Source organism: Leptopilina heterotoma, unplaced genomic scaffold (assembly GCF_015476425.1).
Source record: "Leptopilina heterotoma isolate Lh14 unplaced genomic scaffold, ASM1547642v1 Lhet_197, whole genome shotgun sequence".
In the NCBI taxonomy this organism is placed as follows: Eukaryota; Metazoa; Arthropoda; class Insecta; order Hymenoptera; family Figitidae; genus Leptopilina; species Leptopilina heterotoma.
This window is the reverse complement of record NW_025110913.1, coordinates 963,822-984,714: the sequence shown is the minus strand read 5'-3', so window position 1 is coordinate 984,714 and position 20,893 is coordinate 963,822. Positions and strand designations below refer to the sequence as shown.

General features: G+C 24.1%; 2 protein-coding genes across 4 annotated transcripts in view; one reads left to right on the top strand and one right to left on the bottom strand.

Moving 5' to 3' along the window:
* Positions 1–209: 209 nt before the first annotated feature.
* LOC122500995 (uncharacterized Golgi apparatus membrane protein-like protein CG5021) lies at positions 210–2,056 on the bottom strand. 2 transcript variants are annotated; one of them, XM_043610196.1, is made up of 5 exons: positions 1,850–2,056; positions 1,329–1,399; positions 1,008–1,242; positions 578–832; positions 210–412 (listed from the first exon to the last, which is right to left on the bottom strand). In XM_043610196.1, the coding sequence occupies exons 2-5, from the start codon at positions 1,385–1,387 to the stop codon at positions 347–349; spliced, it is 615 nt and encodes a 204-aa protein (XP_043466131.1). In that variant the 5' UTR covers positions 1,388–1,399; positions 1,850–2,056; the 3' UTR covers positions 210–346. The 2 variants fall into 2 exon arrangements, with proteins under 2 accessions (XP_043466131.1, XP_043466132.1); XM_043610197.1 differs by having other exon boundaries at positions 578–820.
* Positions 2,057–2,140: 84 nt separating this feature from the next.
* The window catches only part of LOC122500994 (zinc transporter ZIP11), a 71,936-nt gene continuing 53,183 nt past the window's right edge, over positions 2,141–20,893 (top strand). Inside the window, exons 1-4 of one of the 2 annotated variants that reach the window (XM_043610195.1) lie at positions 2,141–2,921; positions 7,248–7,497; positions 8,485–8,636; positions 9,003–9,088. In XM_043610195.1, coding sequence (XP_043466130.1) covers positions 2,814–2,921; positions 7,248–7,497; positions 8,485–8,636; positions 9,003–9,088 — 596 coding nt within the window. In that variant the 5' untranslated portion in view covers positions 2,141–2,813. Of the gene's footprint in view, positions 2,922–7,247; positions 7,630–8,484; positions 8,637–9,002; positions 9,089–20,893 lie in introns of both variants that reach the window. The other variant, XM_043610194.1, reaches the window with a different exon arrangement.

Below are 20,893 nucleotides of genomic sequence, written 5' to 3'. Positions count from 1 at the left end.
ATAAACTAGAAATTAACGTAACAATTCTTTTTTCTCGCCCTCGAATCAAATTCCAAAATCATTCATTCTCGCCCTCGAATTTTAAGCTTATTAATTTAATAATTAGTGAAAAATAACGAAAATCAATAATTTAACAGTAAAAGATGATTTATTACTTTTTTCTGGTAAATATAGTAAAAATTGGATATATTTCTTAATAAAATTGTCTCTTTTTCTAAAATTGTAGGATCAAGTGTTGAATTTATTAATTCTTTTGAATTAAAAAAAATCTATTGCGTATTTACAACTTACATTAGGATAAATATAATTATTTACGATTATTATATTGGAGAAATTATCACAATTCTTAAATTATATTTCCTGATTGGTTCGGATTTGTTGCTTGAGGACTCTTCGTCATCATAGACGCCATCTGAAAATCCCATTTATCGTTAATTAGAATTTTTTTGGTTGAAATTAATTAAATTCAATTAAATCTGGAAATTCATAAGTTCATGAATTTCTAATTAAATTAAAAATTAAAAATAAATTGTAACATTTTCTGCGAACATGCAGTAAATTGATAAATTTTACGTACATTTTGTAAAACTTGTTTTCTGAGAAATTCGCTGGTCGCTGAGGAAATATTTTTATCTCCACCCATTTTACATTTCACGTAACCATAAAGATTGGCTCCATTAAGGACAAGTGCCATCACTGTCAATAGCAGCCATTTGAATTTAAAACCAAATAATGCGACGAAAAAGAAGAGAACCCACGTGAGAGGACAGAGTATTAATGCGAGCCAAAATATTCGCACCTCTGAATCATGCAATCGATTCTGTTGAGAACCCTGAAACACACAGGGATTATGACAGACATCTCGTCTAATAGAATTTATTAAAATAATTAATAGAATTTATTATAATACTTAATTTAATTTATTATAAATTTAATAGAATTATAAACAAAATTTTATGCAATAAAGAAAAATTTTGAAGAAAAGTAATTATTATATCAAATGGAACCTTTCTAGATTCGAAAATCCAATGACTTTTCCCCTCGTCATCAACGTAATTCCACCATCTCAGTCCAACCATCAGTCTTCCTGTTATATTTTTCACAGTCCAAAAATCCATCGAAAGCAGGAGCATGACTATCACGAAACCAGAAATAAAACTATCTGATAAAATTCCACAAAACAAGTACACTACAAGGGCCGTAATTCTAAATGCCAGATGAAACGCTGTAACGTACGGATGTCTAAAACAATGAAAAAAAACCAATTTTAATCTCAAGAATCAATTAATTTTCCACCAACAAACATAATTAATTTACATAAATCATACTTGAGTTTATTTTGCGTCGCCTCATCCTCCTCACCAAATGCTATCGTATCGTCATCCATCAGTAAAGGTACCTAAATTACAAATTATTCCAAAATTTTTAAAATAAACGAAATAAACCGAATTAATAAAAAAGAATTTACATATAGATACGCAATAATTGTCACACAAGCTGTGCAAATGTCAAGCAAAGATTAAAGTGCCAGAAGAATAAATCAAAATAAAGTTTAAAAAAACGCTAAAAAACTGTTCCAAACTAATAAAACTAAAAGAGAATATTAAATAAATAAAAAACACAGTATTTTTAAATCCGACGAATTGAAAATCAATAGAGAACTCGCGTTGAAAATAGGTTATCTTCATCAAAATAAATTTCATAATTTTCCTAAATTTCACTAACTTTCACATTTGTAAAATTTACCACCTACGTTTAATAATCGATAAATCTCTAAAGAATCTAAAGGTACTTACTATAATTTATAAGAAAAACCAAATTAAACTCAAAAAAAATAACGCATACATACACGTCACATGCAATAGCGAACAGCAGCTTTCCAGGACGTGGAAAAAAAAGCTATTATTTTTGTTCTAATAGCTTCTAACGATTGAACAGGTTGTCAGAATGTCTCGTGATTGGCAATAAATCAAAAATATTGAAAATTAGTAATAAATTAAACACAAATAATCACAGAAAACACGAGACACCTACCGAAGCAGACGCCATCTTTGATCTTTGAAACGTCAATTTTTATCTGTCGTCTGCTACTACACAGACGCGGCCACGTCAGAATTTTGAGGTTAAGTTCACTTTATAGACGTACGGGCGGCTGTCAAAATATATGCGCATTTATCGCTTATAATTACTGCAAGTTTAATTATAAATTCTATTCCCAGGCATTATACAATAACAATTATATATTTCAACAATTGGAAAATCGATTATTCCGCATAAAACAAGTGAAAATAGTGAAAGTATTGGGTGATAACTTATCAACCCATTATTGTATGCGGGTGATAAAATTATAAAAATTTTGTCTTTTTTAGCACGCGAAGATAGTGAAAATAATTTTTTTTTTCAAAAAGTGCTAATGTAAGCAAGAAGTAAATGTAACAATAGTAATAATACTTGACAATCGTCAATTTCATGGATTTATCATCTAATCAAGAGTCTTTGACACGTCTTCGAAAATAATTAAATGTGTTGAAATCGTTGAAAAATAACGAGTTCATTATACTTATATTATTGCATTACGTATAATACAATGTCAAGGAAATTTGCAGCAGGTGCAGGGTTATCGTCAATTGTGTTTGAGTGGAAATAACGATGGTGGTGGCAGTTGAGATAAGGGGGACTGAGTGCACGTCAACGAGAATTCGCAAATCAGTTTCTTTCAATTCGCTTTGAGGGTAAACAGTATCTTCAGGAATCCAGAAATTCATTTTTCATCACAGAATAAATTCTTTATATTATCCAAAGAGAAACCAATCATGATAAAAGGATACGCACCAATTACGCAAACCCTCTTGGGTACCTTATTTACCTGGGGTTTAACAGCATTAGGTGCTGCCTTAGTCATTTTCATTAGGGGAAAACACGTAAGATTACACTTTTTTCTCACCCATTATCTCTTAATCGTGACATAATGAACAATTAAAAAATTATTATAGCAATAAACAAGACAATATCTATTATTTTATTTCATATTCTTGCAGTTTTGTGCGAAAAATCCCTATTTAAACATTTTTTTTTCTCTTTTTGTCTATTTTATTATTTATTCTATTTTTCCTTTTTTTATTCTTTTATTTATCCTTTTATTTTGGATAGAACGTTTTTTTCGACCAGTACATTTTTTCGGACACATTTCACTAATGTGGAAAATTTGAAAAGAGAATTAATAAAATTCATAAAAATGTTTGAATATTGTCAACTGTCATAAATATTCAATTGTGAATGAAAATGGTAATTACTTTATTTAAGAAATAATAGAATTAGAACTTGTTTTAAAATTGAAAAGAGAATTAACAAAATACTCTATAAATTGTGATAAATATTCGATTAATGAAAATTTGAATTATTTTAATTTATAAAGCAATAGAATTAAAAATCCAAAAAATACACATGTTTGAAATTATATTTAGAGTTTAATAGATAAGAACAGACTAAGAAAACTTTATCAAAACTATTGGTGCTGATATCTGAAGTTCAGATATCATTGTTATTAAACAATAAAAGAACGATTATGAATTTGAAAAAAAAGAATCAATGCCTTTAATTTTAAAAATTACATCTAATCACTTATTTGAGTAATTTAAAAATTAGTTTCACGTTTAATATTACTTTTTTTAATTATTAATTCTCTTTTATTCGACAAATATACAATTCAAATTAGACCTATAAATTGGCATAGATTTATGATGTTGAAAATATTTCATATACGATTCATTTGAAAACGTGTGTTTCTTTTTTCATTTTCTCGCTTTTTGTGATTCACGTGTGCGATAAACGTATTAATTCAAATACAATATTTGCTTAATTTCCGCTGTTTAGCACACTGATATGAAATATACTTTCTAATAATATCTTTTAAAAAATATAAGGAAATTGGCAGCAGGTAAAACGGAGATTAATTCCTTCTCTCCTTTTGCAGTTTCAAAGAAACGGAGTTATCTCTAACGATCAATATAATAAAAGTTCAAATAAAAATTAAATATTTAGTGCGTTTTAAATTTTTAAATGTGCTTTTCTCTTTCATTAAAAGTTAACAGAAAATAAAATTGAAATCGTCAGAATTTCCACTTTTCACTTTCATTAAAAGTTGACAGAAAAAAAATTGAAATCGGTAGAATAAAAAATTTATTAAAAAATAAATAAACTAAATAATAAATTTATTGAAGAATAAATAAACGAAATAATAAATTTATTAAAGAATAAATAAACTAAATGATAAATTTATTAGAAAACGATAAGAATAAATTTATTGTATAACGATAAAATGAGAATTCCCCTTGGAAGTTTTTATATAATCAAAATTTGCCAGCAATTATTTAATTTCGAAAATTTATTTTAAGGACTTTTCAAATGCTATAATAATACGCATTTCTTCCTTTGTCTAAATTTATTGCAGTTTTTAGTGTCATTCTTTGACATCATAAAACTAAAAATGTTATAACACTTCATCGTAATTCATTATTGAGTGTTGTACCTTGACACAAATATTAATTGAATCTTCGGGAACGGTAGTTGTATTTAATTTTCTTTTTTTCCTAAAAAAAAATTAACTCATGAGAATCATCAATCTCAAGTGTAAACATTAAAATTGTCAATAGTTAATACACAAAACTGCAAAAATAATGAAAAATAAAAATAAATAGAAAAATAAAATAAAAATAAAATTTAAATTTAAAAAAAAATTAAATAAGAAGAAAAAGAAACAAAAAGAAGAGAAAAGAAAAAGAAAAAAAGGCAGGGTTGACAAAGGTCAGGGAATTAAGGGAAATGTCAGGGATTTTTATTAAAAGTAATGTAAAAATATTTAAATTTTTATTTAATAACAATATTAATGAATTTAATTAGAAATTTTAAAGAACTTAGATTTCAGAAAAATTTCAATAATTCAAATTCTTCTGAAATTAATTGAATTTTTTAATATATAATTATTATATATTTAATTAAATTTATTAAAAATAATTAATTTATAGAAGAATTTTTTATAGAATATTTATTTTAAATTTAAATTTTATAGAAGAAAAACACTAAAAATAATTGAATTTTGAAGAATTTTCAAATGATACTTTTTTTTTCCAAAAAAAAAATTATTTTCAAAAATTAACCCAAAATTCAATAATTTTTAATATCTAGGTATATTAATAAAATTTTCCAAAAGAATTCAATTATTTAAAAAAATTTAATAAAATTCTACGCAAACATTTAATTATTTTCATAAATAATAAAAATTATAGGTACCGGAATTTAATTATTTACCAATTTTTTTTATAAATTTCTTCGCAATAATTCAATTATTTTCATAAATAATAAAATTTTCACAGGGATTCAATTATCTTTATAAATAAGAAAAAATTTTCCCCAAAATTCAATTATTCTCAAAAATTTAAATAAAATTTTCCAAAAGAATTCAATTATTTAAAAAAAATTTAATAAAATTTACGCAAACATTGAATTATTTTCATACATAATAAAAATTATACCGGAATTTAATTATTTACCAATTTTTTTTATAAATTTCTTCGCAATAATTCAATTATTTTCATAAATAATAAAATTTTCACAGGGATTCAATAATCTTTATAAATAAGAAAAAATTTTCCCCAAAATTCAATTATTCTCAAAAATTTAAATAAAATTTTCCAAAAGAATTCAATTATTTAAAAAAAATTTAATAAAATTTACGCAAACATTGAATTATTTTCATACATAATAAAAATTTCTGAGAAATTGAATTATTTACAAATTTTTTTTTACAATTTTAATCAAATTCCTTGAAAAATGTAATTACTTTTAAAAATTTTATTAAAATTCGTCAAAAGAATTGAATTATTATCAAAAATTTTGATAAAATTCTTGGCAAAATTACAATTATTTTCAAAAATTTCCCAAAATTCAATGATTTTTAGTATCTAGGTATGATAATAAAATTTTTCAAAAGAATTCAATTATTTAAAAAAATTTAATAAAATTCTACGCAAACATTTAATTATTTTCATAAATAGTAAAAATTACACCGGAATTTAATTATTTACCAATTTTTTAAATAAATTTCTTCGCAATAATTCAATTATTTTCATAAATAATAAAATTTTTATAGGAATTCAATTATTGTTATAAATAATTAATTTCCTTGTAGAAATTTAAATATTTTCATAAATACCAAAACTCATCGCAGAATTTCAGTTATTTTGAATACAATATTTTAATCGAATTTCTTGAAAAAATGTAAATTCTTAAAAATTATATTAAAATTCGTCGAAAAAATTCAATTACTTAAAAATTTGTTTATAAAATTCTTTATGGGAATTGAATGTTAAGAAGCATTCAATAATTCAAAAAATTATTTATTTTTACAATTAAATAATTGAATTCTTGTAGAATTTTTTATCAAAAATAAAATCTGAATTTTATTTACAATTCAGATAATAATTGAATTTTGAAAAGGTTTCAAATTTATGTCTTTAAAAATCGGAATTTTTCGTACTTTAAGCTAATAATTTTGTAGAATTAATTTTTTTGAAAAAGTTGGAATTTTTTTTTAAATTATTTAAAGTTTTTATTTTCTAACATATATTTACTTTAATATTTTTTTAATTAATCGAAATTTTGTAAAATTGAATTTTACAAATGGATTTGAATATTTTGAAAGAATTGTTTCAAAAATGATTAAGAATAATTGATTTAAAGAAGAATATTCTTTGGGGTCAGGGAAAAGAATAAAATTTTGTCTGTAAATCAGGGAAAACTCAGGGAGAATCAAAATTTAATTTTTGTGGCAACCCTAAAAAAGAAGAAAATAAAGAAATGAAAGTAAAAAAAAAAATAATAATATTTGTTGAGTAATGATAATTATAATAATCTACTGTGAACAATGTGACGGAATTGACAAAAGTTTATCAGTAATAGTGATTTTTATGTATAATCATTGAAACACAAGATTAGATTAAATAATTGTATTTCTAATTTTTATATTATAGTTTCTATTCATTGACTTTATTAGAACCTTGTTTTTAAATGCACTAAATATCGTATAACAGAAGAAGTAACCTTGTTGGAAAAAAGTCAATATCTTAATCATTCAAACAAATCAGATCAAAGATGCACAAAATAGAGCGAAAATACACTTCTTTTTTTTCCTTAAAAAAAATATTTATTTTTCAATAGAATATTAAATTTTTCTTTTTTTCCTCTTGCAGCGTAAACTTCTGGATTCCAGTCTTGGATTTGCCGCTGGCGTTATGATAGCAGCAAGTTATTGGTCACTATTGTCACCGGCAATTGAAATGGCAAAAGAGAGCAAATTATATGGAGCCGAGGGAGAATTTGCATTTGTACCTGTTGGCATTGGATTTCTTCTTGGCGCTGCATTTGTTTATGGAACGGACGTGTTGATATCCACCCTTGGCATTCAGTCCCCCAATGTGCTATTAGCAATGCAATCAGTCGGTACGAAACAAAGAAGCAAGACTCTTGCAAAACTAAAGAGTGACGAGGACTTAGACGATAACCATCTAGTTAGTGAAAAGCAAAATTCTGGCCGCAATAAGTACTCGCATAATGAATCGACCACAATCGATGGTATTGCAAATAATTCACTTTTTTTTTCTATTGGTAAAAAACAACAAATTTTTGTTCTTCATACTGTAGGCTTGAACAATGAAATCAGTTCTAAAAAAAAACGTCCGTATATACTCGCCCCTCTTTGATTTTATCAGTTTTTCAAAAATAAATACTTATAATAATAATAATAAATAAGTACTTATTTTTTCGAAAACTGTCACTAAGACAAGTTTTATTTTTTATGAAAAAATGCTGATAAGAAGCAAGAGTTTCTTTTTTTTTTGGTCATCAGGATAATGCATGCAATTTTATAAACGTTTGGCTCTCGGTGTATACGAAAATTGCATGACACTTAATTACGTAGACTTAATTTATTCTAACAATTGAATATTCCGTATAAGCTATTGACGCCTTTAGAGCTCATTTAACAATAACCAGTGACACAAATTAAAATCGCATAAACCTTGTAGAAAATAAACAAACAAACCTTGAAATGACATTTGTAATTTAACAAAATTTTTGCCTTAAAGTAAAAATCAGGAAACGAAATCATTCCATGGGTAATTAATTCTCTGAATAAATAGTATTCAAATTACTCTACTGTGAAAGAGTTTCATGCATTGACTGATCTTGTTACTCACGCCTGCAGCAAAAAAAAAAAAAAAAATGCATACTATTTACTTAAAGAGATAAGTGTCTTCTTTTTCACTTCGTAAGCTGGATTATTGGTAATATAAGAAACATGAAAAAAATAGCTTAAATTTTTCAGCATGATTAATTGAGTGCGCGTGTGTGATTGAAATTTTTATTTTATTTTTTTTCCACTAAGAAAGAAAAGTAGAGAGAAAACATAATGTATATGTTTTTTTACAGGGTTTTATGAACAGAGTACAAGAAGAAGACCAACGAGTGGAATTCAAAGACCAACGGAATCGGGAGAAATTGGAACAATCTACGAGGATCCTGGAAATGAATCAAAAAATAATCAATGGCGAAGAATATTGCTCTTGGTCATTGCAATCACCGTTAGTATAAAATTATCGCATGAAAGTTAAATAGATTGAAATTTAAGTAGGAGTTTCGAACGAATGCTTTTAAGTGGCCGTCCAATTTCACTTAATAAAAATTTTTTGCCCTCTCGTAAACTCTCTTTATATAAAAAAGAAGAGAAACAAAAAAAAATTCATATCAATTGTTAAACAATGACATTCAGATCAATTAGATTCTAATTTTCATAAATTTCTTTCTATTGAATCTAATTCAACAATTCTGATTTTAATAATACATTATGAATAAATAACTTATGAGTATAATAACTAATGAGAACTAATAAGTACAATTTCTAAGATGTATAATAATTATTTTTATAGTAATAATTTTTTTCTTTTAAGGTTCACAATATTCCTGAAGGTCTTGCCGTAGGTGTTGGTTTTGGAGCAATTGGAAGCAGTGTTTCGGCAACATTCGAAAGTGCAAGGTAAGAAAATTTAATTTCAAAAGTTAACTAAAATTCCATTTGTTAATTTAATAATTAAATAATTAATTAATTCAAGAATTAAATAATTCATTCATTGAATAATTAAATAATTGATTAATTAATTTAATATCTACTTGAGAGGGAAAAATATATTGACAATCGTAATACAGAATTTGTTCGATTCGAAAAAATAAATTCGAAAATAAACTTGGCAGTAAACAGGAGTTTTATGACATTTAAAAATGTTGAGTACATTAAAGATATTTATCATTCATTAAAAAACAATTAACGTCATGTTACTGTAGATGATTATTGCCTCATTATGAACATTCACTTACGGTAATTCTTACAATAATCTCATTTCTTTTGCTCGTAAAAAAATGAGGTACACGTGCTTTACCTTGGGAAAAATTGGTTTTTCAATTTTCGTTTTTTTACAATCATTAATCAATATTTAATATTATTCAATATAAATATTAGAAATTGGAAAATATTTTCTTCTCTCCTACACTTTTCTATTTGTGTATAATTCTATACTAATTGCAATTTTAGTTTAAATTATAGGGTTTGCTCGCAGGATCTTCATTTATTCTTCCTTCGATAAAAAAATAGTTGGACTTTTCTTTCGAATTCATCACAGCAGTAAAGAAGAGGAAATTTATTTCAAAAATAGAATTGATAAAAATCGATCAGGTCAAATTGAGAATAATTCGTTTATCTATTAATTCTTGAAAAACCGAGGATAAAACTTTCTAAAAAGTTTAAAAATTCTTTTTCGATTCAAATAAAAAAAATCGATTATCAAAATCAACAAATTTGGAATAATTTGTTTTGAAATTTTGAATAATTTTATTTTTGAAATTTTCTCTAGAAAAGGCTTTGCACGTGAATTCATTATTTTCAATATATCTACTATTTTAATTTTCGATGAAATACAATTAATTTCAATATCTACTATTTTATTAAATTTTTTCTAAATATTTCAATTATTTAGAAAAAATTATTTTCAAAAATACTCAAATTTTTTTGAAAGAAATCTAATATTAAAAAAAAGTTAATATGATTTTTTGAAAAAATTCAATATTTTCATAAATAATAAAATTATTCGCAGAATTTCAATTATTTTCAATACATTTTTTAAGAATTCCTTGAAATAATTCAATTATTTCCATAAATAATAAAATTCTTCGCAGGATTTCAATTATTTTTAATAGAATTTAAATAATAAATTCAATTATCTTTTAAATTTTAATAAAATTTTTCGAAAGAATTCAATTATGTATTGTCGAAAATTTTAATAAAATTCTTTATTAGAATTTAATCTCAGAAATCTTCAATTATTTAATAAATTATTTATTTTTGTATTTAAATAATTGCATTCTTCTAAAATTTTCTAGTAAGAATTAATTTAAAATTGAGTTTAATTTAAATTTTAGAAAATAATTGAAAATTATAAGCGATATGGCAGGAAAAATAAATAACAATAAGTATGAAAATATTTATTTAAGAAAAATTGTTCAAGTTTTGAATAGTTAAATTTAGAAAATCTGAAAAAAGAGGAATTTAAAAAATTGTTATTAAAATTTGTTGAATTGGGAATTAAATTAATTTTGATGGCCTAGATATTAATTAGAATTGTTCTATCAATAGTTTGGGAACAGTAAACAATTTTTGTACTCTAAATTGTTAGTAAACAGAAGGTAAACTTCGCTCAAAAAATAATTTTTCATCTTCTGCTGATTATCGGCTGTGGTTACTTTTTATGAATTGGGAATTAAATTACTTTTGATGACCCAGATATTAATTGGAATTGTTCTAGTAACAAGTTAGGACCAGTAAAAAATTTTTTGACTAAGAATTGTTAATAAACCGAAGAATGAAAGAACATTGAAATTAATATAGTTAATTAATTAATTAATAAATATTATAGATAGTTAATTAATTAATTGATACTTTTTTAAAAAATAATTATCAAGTGCGAAGCCTAATGGATTCATAATTTCAAATTGTTTTTCAAATAGATAAAATAATCGATAGCTAGTAAAAATGATCGATGGGTAATAAAAAAAAAATAATCTATGGATAATAATTTTTATTATCAGAAGAATTTTCTTCACGATTATTATACGTATGAAAGAATGATATTCAGAGGATGAATCTGAACGTTTTACCAAGAGATGGTAGCAGCAGCTAGAGAGCTGAAGAGTCTGAAGAAGAATTCTTCTTGCATCATTCGAGGAGAGAATTGGTTGCGGTGGAATCGTTGTTGTGTGGTAGGAAGTGCGCGCTCATGAATGAGTTCCATGGTGGTCGCAAGCGTCGACTACCCGGAGGCAAAGTTTACTGGCAATGGTTTGTGGCGGGGGAGGAGCAGGGGGCACGTGTGGCCCTGGAATCCAACGAGCCCTAGGCGCCGCGCATTCCAAAGCCCCCACTCAAAACGCTTCACCCAGGCCTTATATACCTTAAAACTTGCCTGTCTTTAGCACGTATTTAATTTTCAAGCACGACAATACTCAAACCTTGCTTGACACCATCAAAATTGAAAGCGGTGAAAATTATTTTTCCATATCGACATAATAATTATTTTTCCTGATGATATTCGATAATTAATTTCTTTCTCGGAATAATTTATTCTTTAGAGCCTTGCCGACTTTATTATTATAAACTTCTTCTTTATGTATAAAGAACCTTCTTCTTTGTGTATAAAGAACTTCTTCTTTGTGTATAAAGAATATAATTCTCAAAAATAGTTTAAGAAAATTAAATTACATTTTCATCAGATGAGAATTTTGGAATTAGGATTTGAGTTGAGAATTTGTATTTTTTATTCAAGAATTTTCTTCAGGGTTGTTTCAGAAATATGAAGTGCAGTTAACGTGGTGTCCACCAGGGTCCTGTGGCGCCACTTTAGTCTAGACGCGTATCTGATGGTGCGATTCTGAGAAGAGAATCTCTTCTTTCTTCGGCTTTATTGTGGCCGAAGTTGTACCCACACACGGGTTGAAAACGAGGCGGGGGCCCAAACTTGGATTGAAAAGATGGATTCTTACAAGTTCGATATATCCAAGTCGACGAGTTTCTACCTAGTTGTCTTCTTCAAAAGCATTCAACTGAATATTAACAAAATATTCTACATTTCGAATTCTCGTCCCACTGAAATGCCCCTTTTTGTGCGCAATCAATCTCGTTTCTTCTTCCTTTTTCCGAGATTTTTTTTTCCTTTATGCCTATCGTTTCTTTCTGTTTACAAGTCTGTAACAGATTTCGGAAAAGTTTGATACTCCTTTCTTCATCAAAATTTTTAGAGTTAGGAGAATTTCTTTTTGTAAAAAATTCTGAGTATATTTCGATTTTTCCGAGGTCTTTAATTGTAAATCAGGGTTGCCACAGGTCAGAAAAGTCAGGAAAACTGAAATTGGTCTGGGAAATCAGGGAAAAGTCAGGGATATTTATTAAAAGTACTGGAAAAAAATTAAATTTTTAGAATTTATAAGAAAATTCTGAATTTCTCTTTTATTCTGAAATAAAACCTTCAATTTTTTCTATTTCTGACAACAATTTTTTTTTTAATTAACTTAATTCTTGAAGAACTATCATAAAATTATTACTTATAAATTATTTAATGAATTTAATGAATAATTTTACTTAAATATTTCAAAATTAATTGAATTTAAAAAGAGTTGTGTGTACAATTTTTATAAGTAGATTAACTTCAAAAGGTTACAAATTGAAATTTTATAAAATTCCAATTTTGAATAAATTTAATTAGAAATTTTGAAGAACTTAGATTTTTGAAAAATTTTAATAATTCCAATTCTTCGGAAATTAGTTAAATTTCAAAATATATTTTTAATTATTTATTAAAAATACTTAATTTACAGAAGAATTTTTGTTAAAAACACTAAAAAAAAATTGAATTTTGGAGAAGTTATACAAATGATCGCAAAAATACAATTATTTTCAAAAGTAATAAAATTCTTCCCAGATATTGAATTATGTTCAAAAATTTTCAAAAATTCAAGTCAAAATTTCAATTACTTTTATAAATAATAAAATTCTTCTCCAAAATTCAATTACTTTCAAAAATTTTAATAAAATTCTTAGCAAAATTTCAATTATTTTCAAAAATTTTCCCCAATTCAATGACTATCAATATTTACTATTTTAAAAAAGTTTTCCAAAAGAATTCAATTATTTAAATAAAATTTTTAATAAAATTCTACGCAAACAATTAATTATTTACATAAATATTGAAAATTTCACAGGAATTCAATTATATATTAATTTTTTTTTATAAATTTCTTCGCAATAATTCAATTATTTTTCAATTATTTTCATTTTTATAAAAATAATTGAATTCTTCCACAGAAGGTTATTAAAAGTTTTATTTAAATAATTGACTGTTTGATATTAATAAATTTAATTGTTTTTAAGAATTTTAGTAAAATTATTGATAAAAAATTTTATTTTTTTTAAACAATTTCATTAGTTTTCGAAAAAAGATTAAATTCATTTGAAGAAGTTCTTTTAATTGCCTGAAAATAATGTAGTTTTTTTTTGATAATTTTAATTGAAAAGTTTGAAAGTAATTGAAATATACAAAGAATTTTATCAAAACTGTTACGAATAATTGGATTTTTTAGGAAAATTTGTTTACAATTTGTAAAAAAAAATTGAAACCGTTCGTGGAATGTTATCAAAATTTGAGGAAATAATTGAATGCTTTTGAAAAATTGTATTAAAAAATTTTTAAATATAATTGAATTCTTTTGTAAAATTTTATTAAAATTAAAAATTGTTTTGAAAATAATCGAATTCCTATAAAGAATTTTACTATTTTTCAAAATTATCGAATTCAATTTTAAAATATATTCAAATTATTCAATAAATTATTTATTTTTCTATTTAAATAATTGGATTCTCGTAGAATTTTCTAATAAAAATTGATTTAAAAATGAATTTCAGATAAAATTTTAGATAATTGAATATTAAAAGCATTGTAGCATTAATTTTCAGAAATAATTGAATTTTGAAAATGTATAGTCTTTAAAATTCTAAATTTTTATACATTTAATTAACAATTCTGAAGAATTAATTTTTTTTGACAAAGTTTAATTGAATTTTTTTTAATTATTTCAAGTTTTTATTTTCTAATATATATTTAATTGAAGAATATCCGAATAATTAAAATTTCGTAAAATTGAATTGTAAATAAATGGATTTGAAAATTTCTAAAGAACTTGTTTAAATAATAATTAAAAAATGATTGATTTAAAGAAGAATTTTAGTTAAAAATTGTAGAAAATAATAATTAAATTGAAATTATGAAAATGAAAATCGATAATTTTTTTCTTTTGCTTTTTAGTCCTTTTTAGCTCTTTTTTGTTTTCTTCTTTTTCATGTTAGTTTTTTCTTTTGCTTTTTAGTCTTTTTGGCTCTTTTTTGCTTTCTTCTTTCTTAGATTAGTTTTTTCTTTTGCTTTTTGGTCTTTTTGTCTCTTTTTTGCTTTCTTCTTTTTCACGTTAGTTTTTTCTTTTGCTTTCTAGTCTTTTTGGCTCTTTTTTTTGCTTTCTTCTTTTTCAGATTAGTTTTTCCTTTTGCTTTTTAGTCTTTTTGGCTAAAACATCTCTTTTTCTTGTTTGCTTCCTCGTATGTAAGCAAGCTTCTGTACACTCGATCAGAATGAATAGTTCGAAAATATCATCAGTGTGGGGGGAAAAATATCGAAAATTGAATTCCCAAATAATTTTTGTTCACGCTACCACCCCAGAAAGTGAACCCTCGAAGGCATGAACGTGCTGGCACGTAGCCTGTTTGTTTTTTAATTTGATTCAGGAATGTGTGACAGCATAGAAAGCTTCTGGCGAACACAGTTTTCTTTTTGTGTTGGTATATGCTCTGTATGTATGTTTTGTTGCATACAGAGAAAATGTATGTCTGTATGCGTATAAAATACACGGAAAGAATCACACCGTCGTATTAATGTTACGGTGCCCTGTGCTTTGGTACCATCCACATCTATATACTTCTTCGTCTTCTTCTTCTTTTTCTTCTTCTTCTTCTTCTTCTTCTCTGAAGTTGTTTGAGCGCGAGCGATGGTGGTGTGCTGGTTGAGCAATCGAACCTAACTCAACTTCAGATGAGCCGCCTTGGAACCAGCATTCCATCGCATTCAAATGACGCGGGTTCTCTCGCTCAAAGTTTTGTCTACCAAGGTTTTCTCTCCCTCGCACACTCTCCTTCTTTCTCTCTTTCTCTTGGACTCTCGAAAAGCTATTAAGAATCCACTAAGTGAAGGGACCACGTTGCTGCGCTCTCGCTTGTGATAATTAAGAAATATCGAGTGGATTTAAATTCTTATATAGTTGAGAGGCGCGAGATCATCATCCGTCACTGATCTCTTGCGACTATTTAACTGATCGATTATTAATGTCTATTTTTTTTTAATATAAATAAACAATTTTCCACTCATCAGCGAACTTCGATTGCTGGTATCAATTTTCTTTTGCCTCGCGACATATTTTTAACAACCGTTTAGCAATCGTTGTTAATGTCAGTAATACTGGTTACTAGTATTTTTACTAGTTATTAGTAGTACCAGTAATACAAATCCCTAATTCAGGATTGCTATACGCAACCTATGGAAAACCCTGGAAATGTCAGTGAATTTTATAAACCTAGAAAAACCCTGGAAAATTCAGGAAATTTTGATCGAAATCCTGGAAAATTGTTGTTTTCTAAAGTTATTCTGTTTATTCTTGAAATCTAATTTCAAAATTAATTCAATTTTAAAAGAATTGCGTTTACAATTTTCATAAGTAGGTAGATGAACTTTTCAAAAGATTTTGATTTAAAATTTTGTAAAATTTCAATTTTAAATGAATTTAATTAGAAATATAAAAAAACTTGGATTTCAAAAAAATTTTTAAAACTAAAATTCTTCTGAAATTAGTTAAATTTTATAATATATAATTGACTAGTTTTATTAAAAATAATGGATTTATAGAAGAATTTTAGTTAAAAACACTAAACCAAATATAATTAGACACTAAAAAAAAAATGTTCTATATTACATTTATTGACGAATTTTATTAATTGTAAAATTATTCGAAAACATCAATAACTTTATTTTTATATAAATATTTAATCATTATTATTTTTTATAGGAATTAAGTTTTTCAAAAATTTTAAATGGCCGAGTGATAGAATTATTATTTTTTAATATAAGAATATTGCTACTGTGACTTTTTCAAAATAATTTTCATCATTTCAATTTTTCAATGATTGATTTCTAGAATTTTTAACTAAAATTCTTCTTTAAATCAATTATTTTTAATAATTTTTAAAAAAGTTCTTCTTTGAGAATTTTTAAATCCATTTGTTTACAATTCAATTTTACGTAAAATTTCAATTATTTGGAAATTCTTCAATTAAATATACATTAGAAAATAAAAACTTGAAATAATTAAAAAAAATTCAATTAAACTTTTTCAAAAAAATTAATTCTACAAAATTGTGAGTTAAAATTATTAAAAATTCAGATTTCCAAAGATTTTAATTTAAAACCTTGTCAAAATTTAATTATTTCCAAAACTTCATTTATTTAATTATTTAATATTTATTGAATAAATCCTAGTCACAAAGACCAATTACAGGATTATCGCTGAATTCTTTCGACGAATTTTTATAAAATTTTTAAGAATAATTACATTTTTCGAGGATTCTGATTAAAATTGTATTAAAAATAACTGAAATTCTTCTATAATTTTTAATAATTATGAAAATAATTGAATATCGAAAAAGAATTTTATTATTTTCAAAAATAATTGAATTATTGCGAAGAAATATATAAAAAAATTTGAAAATAATTGAATTTTTGTGAAATTTTTATTATTTATGAAAATTATTAAATACTTGCGTAGAATTTTATGAAAAATTTATTTAAATAATTGAATTCTTTATGAAAATTTTATTAAAATAGTTGATATTAAAAATCATTGAATTCAGGAAAATTTTTGAAAATAATTGAAACTTTGCCAAGAATCTTATTTAAATTTTTGAACATAATTGAATTTCTGCAATCATTTGTTTGTTTATTTGCTTATTTATTAGAAAATAAAAACTTCAAATAATTTCAAAAAGAAAATTCAATTAAACTACATACTTAAAAAAAAAATAATTTTAAAAGTATAGTTAAATTTTTCTATATAAATTAAATTAATTATTTAAAATAATGGATTTTTAGAAGAATTTTAGTTAAAAACACTAAAAGAAATTGAATTTTGAAGCAATTACAAATGATTGCAGAAATTCAATTATTTTAAAATTTCTCAATTCAATGTTTTTCAATATCTACTATTCTGAAATAAATTTTACTGAAATTTACTAGGAATGTAGTAAAATTTAGGGCATTTTAAAACAAAACTAATTTAATAGAATTATTTGGTATGAATTGTTACTTGCTTTTATTTTTTGGATAATAATCCTATTATAAATTCTGTTTTTTTTTGTTTCAGGTGAGTTAAACAACATGTTTCCTGTCAATTTTATTTCGTAAGTAAATATACATTAAAATAATCTCATTCGTTTATTTAACGAAAAATATCAGTTCCGCTGTATTTTTTTTAAACTGATAATATGTAATTTATCAAATTCGATTTTCACAAATTTTTATTCAATTTTATTAAATTTAATATAATTCTATATTTAATGCAATTTCAATTTGGTATAATTATAATCTTTATAATCTATATAAGTAATCGGTGTATTCCGGTAACTTAAATTTGAAGTTTGACGTTAGTTTTTCTCTACATTTTTATTATTTTGAAAATAATCGAATTCTTCCAGAGAATGTTATTAAAATTTTTGAAAATAATTTAATTTTTGGCAAGAATTTTATTTAAATTTTTGACAATAATGGAGTTTTTTAAAATAAGTTTAATTGAAAATTTTGAAAAAAATTGAAATCGATCGAGAAATTTAATTAAAATTCTATTGAAAATAATTGAATGTTTCGAAGAATTTTATAAAAATTTTAGGAAATAATTGAATGTTTCAAAAAATTTTATTAAAAATTTTTTAAAAACAATTGAATTCTTTAGTGGAATTTCATTAAAATTTATTGTTTTCAAAATTATTGAATTCCTACGAAGAATTTTACTATTTATATAATAATTTTTATTGGAAATTTGGAAAGTAATTGAATTTCATGAAGAATTTCTTTAAAGTGTTTCAAATAATTTTTGGCTATTAATAATTGCAATTCATAATTTTATTATTAAATTATTTTATTAAAATTATTGATAGAAAATTAAATTCTTTTGAACAATTTTATTAGAGTTTTCGTAAAAAATTTAATTTTTTGAAAATAATGTAATTCTTTTCTTAATAATTTTAGTTGAAGATTTTGAATGTAATTGAAATTTCCAAAAAAGTAATTTAGTATATTGTTAATTTAGTATAATTTTAATTTAATATAATTTTAATACAGTATAATTACATTGTTTCATTATAAATAATACCAGGAACGTATTATAATAAATATAATTATACCAACGTATTGTAATAAATATAATGAAACAAACTTATTATAATAAAATTATATTATATTAAAAATAATATATATATAATAATCGTATATTCTGTCACATTATTCATGTGGTGCCTAATTATTTTCTGAAGAAGACATAAACATAAAGTTTATGCGTTAACGATCTTTTAAATTCAACATTTAATTAATTTTTTAATTAACATCTTTATGATGCCCGGCGATTATTTACTTAACCCAGGAATAAATTTAATGTATCAAAATAATTAATATCATTAAACAATTAGATAAACTCTCGAAAAAATAAAATTTTAGATAAAATTTATTATTATTATGAAAAAATAGAAGAAAACTCTATCAAATTGTGTAATGTAATGGAGTGTTAATTTTCATTTTGAAAGAAAAGAAATAAATGAATCAGCTTGATTCGGAAAAATATTAGGTATACCATGTATAATACATATTATTAATTAAAGAAATGATTGTCATATTTTACTGTCAATTAATCGGTTGTCACGATAAATGTGGTTTCTTTGCATTATATTTTATTAAGCGATTAATTGGCAGACTCTTCAATAATAAGCCTCTACTTTCTCCAAATTACTTACGGCTATCTTATTTATCGGTGTCTTTTATTTGAGAGTCTGGGAATGAATATACTTTTTGAATTCTTTATACACATGTGGAAAGTTTTTTCAAATGAAAAAAAAGAATCGAAAAAGTAATCGCAGTTACTTCACTATTATCAAAATTCAATATTTACTTATGTAGTGAATTATTTTTATTAATTAATAATTTTTACAATCTATAAATTATCAAATTTTCAAATTTTATAAATTATAATATAATTATAATCAATAATAGTAATTATAAGAAAAATAAATATAAATAATAATATTATTATATATAATAATATTCATATATTGGAAAAATATACATAATATTTAAAGAAAACACTTATAAAATTTAATTATGTAATTCTATAATTTAATTTATATTAAATACTTACATAATTTGTTTTATATTATATAATTTATATTATTTAATTTACATCGTGTAATTGAATTTATATCGTAATAGTTACATAATTTATATTCAAAAATAAAAAATAAATTGTCCAAATTTGCAAATCTCATAAAAGTATAGTAAATTTATAAAATTTGCATTTTTGTGTTAAAATGTATGTGTATATGCAATATAGAATGTCTTTACGTCCGTTGAGTTTTATAATAATAATTTGATAAACACAACTGTTTCGTTTTTATAGCAAAAACTATAAAACTTGAAGTTTATTCTCAACTAAAGTTATGAGGAGTTTCAGTTACGTTTTCTTCATGTGAATGATTTCATTGAGAAAGAATATAGAATGAAAGAAAACCATTAAAAATGGAGGAAAAAGTAATGTAGAAAGTAGGACAAAGTAAAAAAAAAAAAGAATGCGGTGTAAATAGTTGGAGATATGTATATTTTTTTAAAAGAATAGTTTAGGAAAAAAAATAGAAAAGAATTACAATCGATCATTGTCAAAAAAAAATAAATATCTACACTATAAAAAAATATATTTACAGGTCTCGGACATTATGTTTTTTTTGAGATAAAAGAGCTTTTAAATAAAAGCAATGAACTAATTAAAAAAAAAATTAGAATTAAAATAGTCAAGTAGGGATTAGAAGCAATTGGAAAAATGAAAATAGTGGAATATAGGAAACGAGGGAAGTAGAAATTGGAAACAAAATAGGAACCATAGTAGGAAATGGGAAACAATCGAAACAATCTAGAAACCAGTAGGAAGTAGTGAAATAAAAGAAAAGAGGCAACTAGGAAGTGGGAATTTATTGAAAAAAGTAAATTCCACTACTAGAAATTAAATAACAGAGCGCAAAAGTGTAAATCGGTTGGCAACATTGTTGCTGATATGGTTTATCATTAACCCGTTACTCGCACAGTTAAAAGTAACATCGTCGTGGTCTATCGCGTCAGCTGCTTCCTTTTCCTCCTCCCCGCACGTGTCTCCTGACATTTTCTCTCCTTTTCTCTCTCTCTCTCTCTCTCTCTCTCTCTCTCATTTTTTCTCTCTATACTACATAATGTAACCAAATACCTCCCTGCTTGCATGAAACTTCGGTATAACGCAATGTTCTGATGAACAAGATTCCTTTACTGTGCATAATATTAATATAGAAAAAAGTAAAAAAAAAGAAAAAGAAAAAATAGTAAAACAAGAAAAAAAGAATAGAAAAAATAGTAAAAAGAAA

Bases quoted from the DNA above. Each gene is read 5' to 3' on its own strand.
- LOC122500995 (XM_043610196.1), bottom strand. From the start codon at position 1,387: ATGGATGACGATACGATAGCATTTGGTGAGGAGGATGAGGCGACGCAA. The intron at 833-1,007 runs GTTCCATTTGAT...TGTGTGTTTCAG, and splicing joins GGATTTTCGAATCTAGAAAG to GGTTCTCAACAGAATCGATT. The intron at 413-577 runs GTACGTAAAATT...TGGGATTTTCAG, and splicing joins GAAAACAAGTTTTACAAAAT to ATGGCGTCTATGATGACGAA.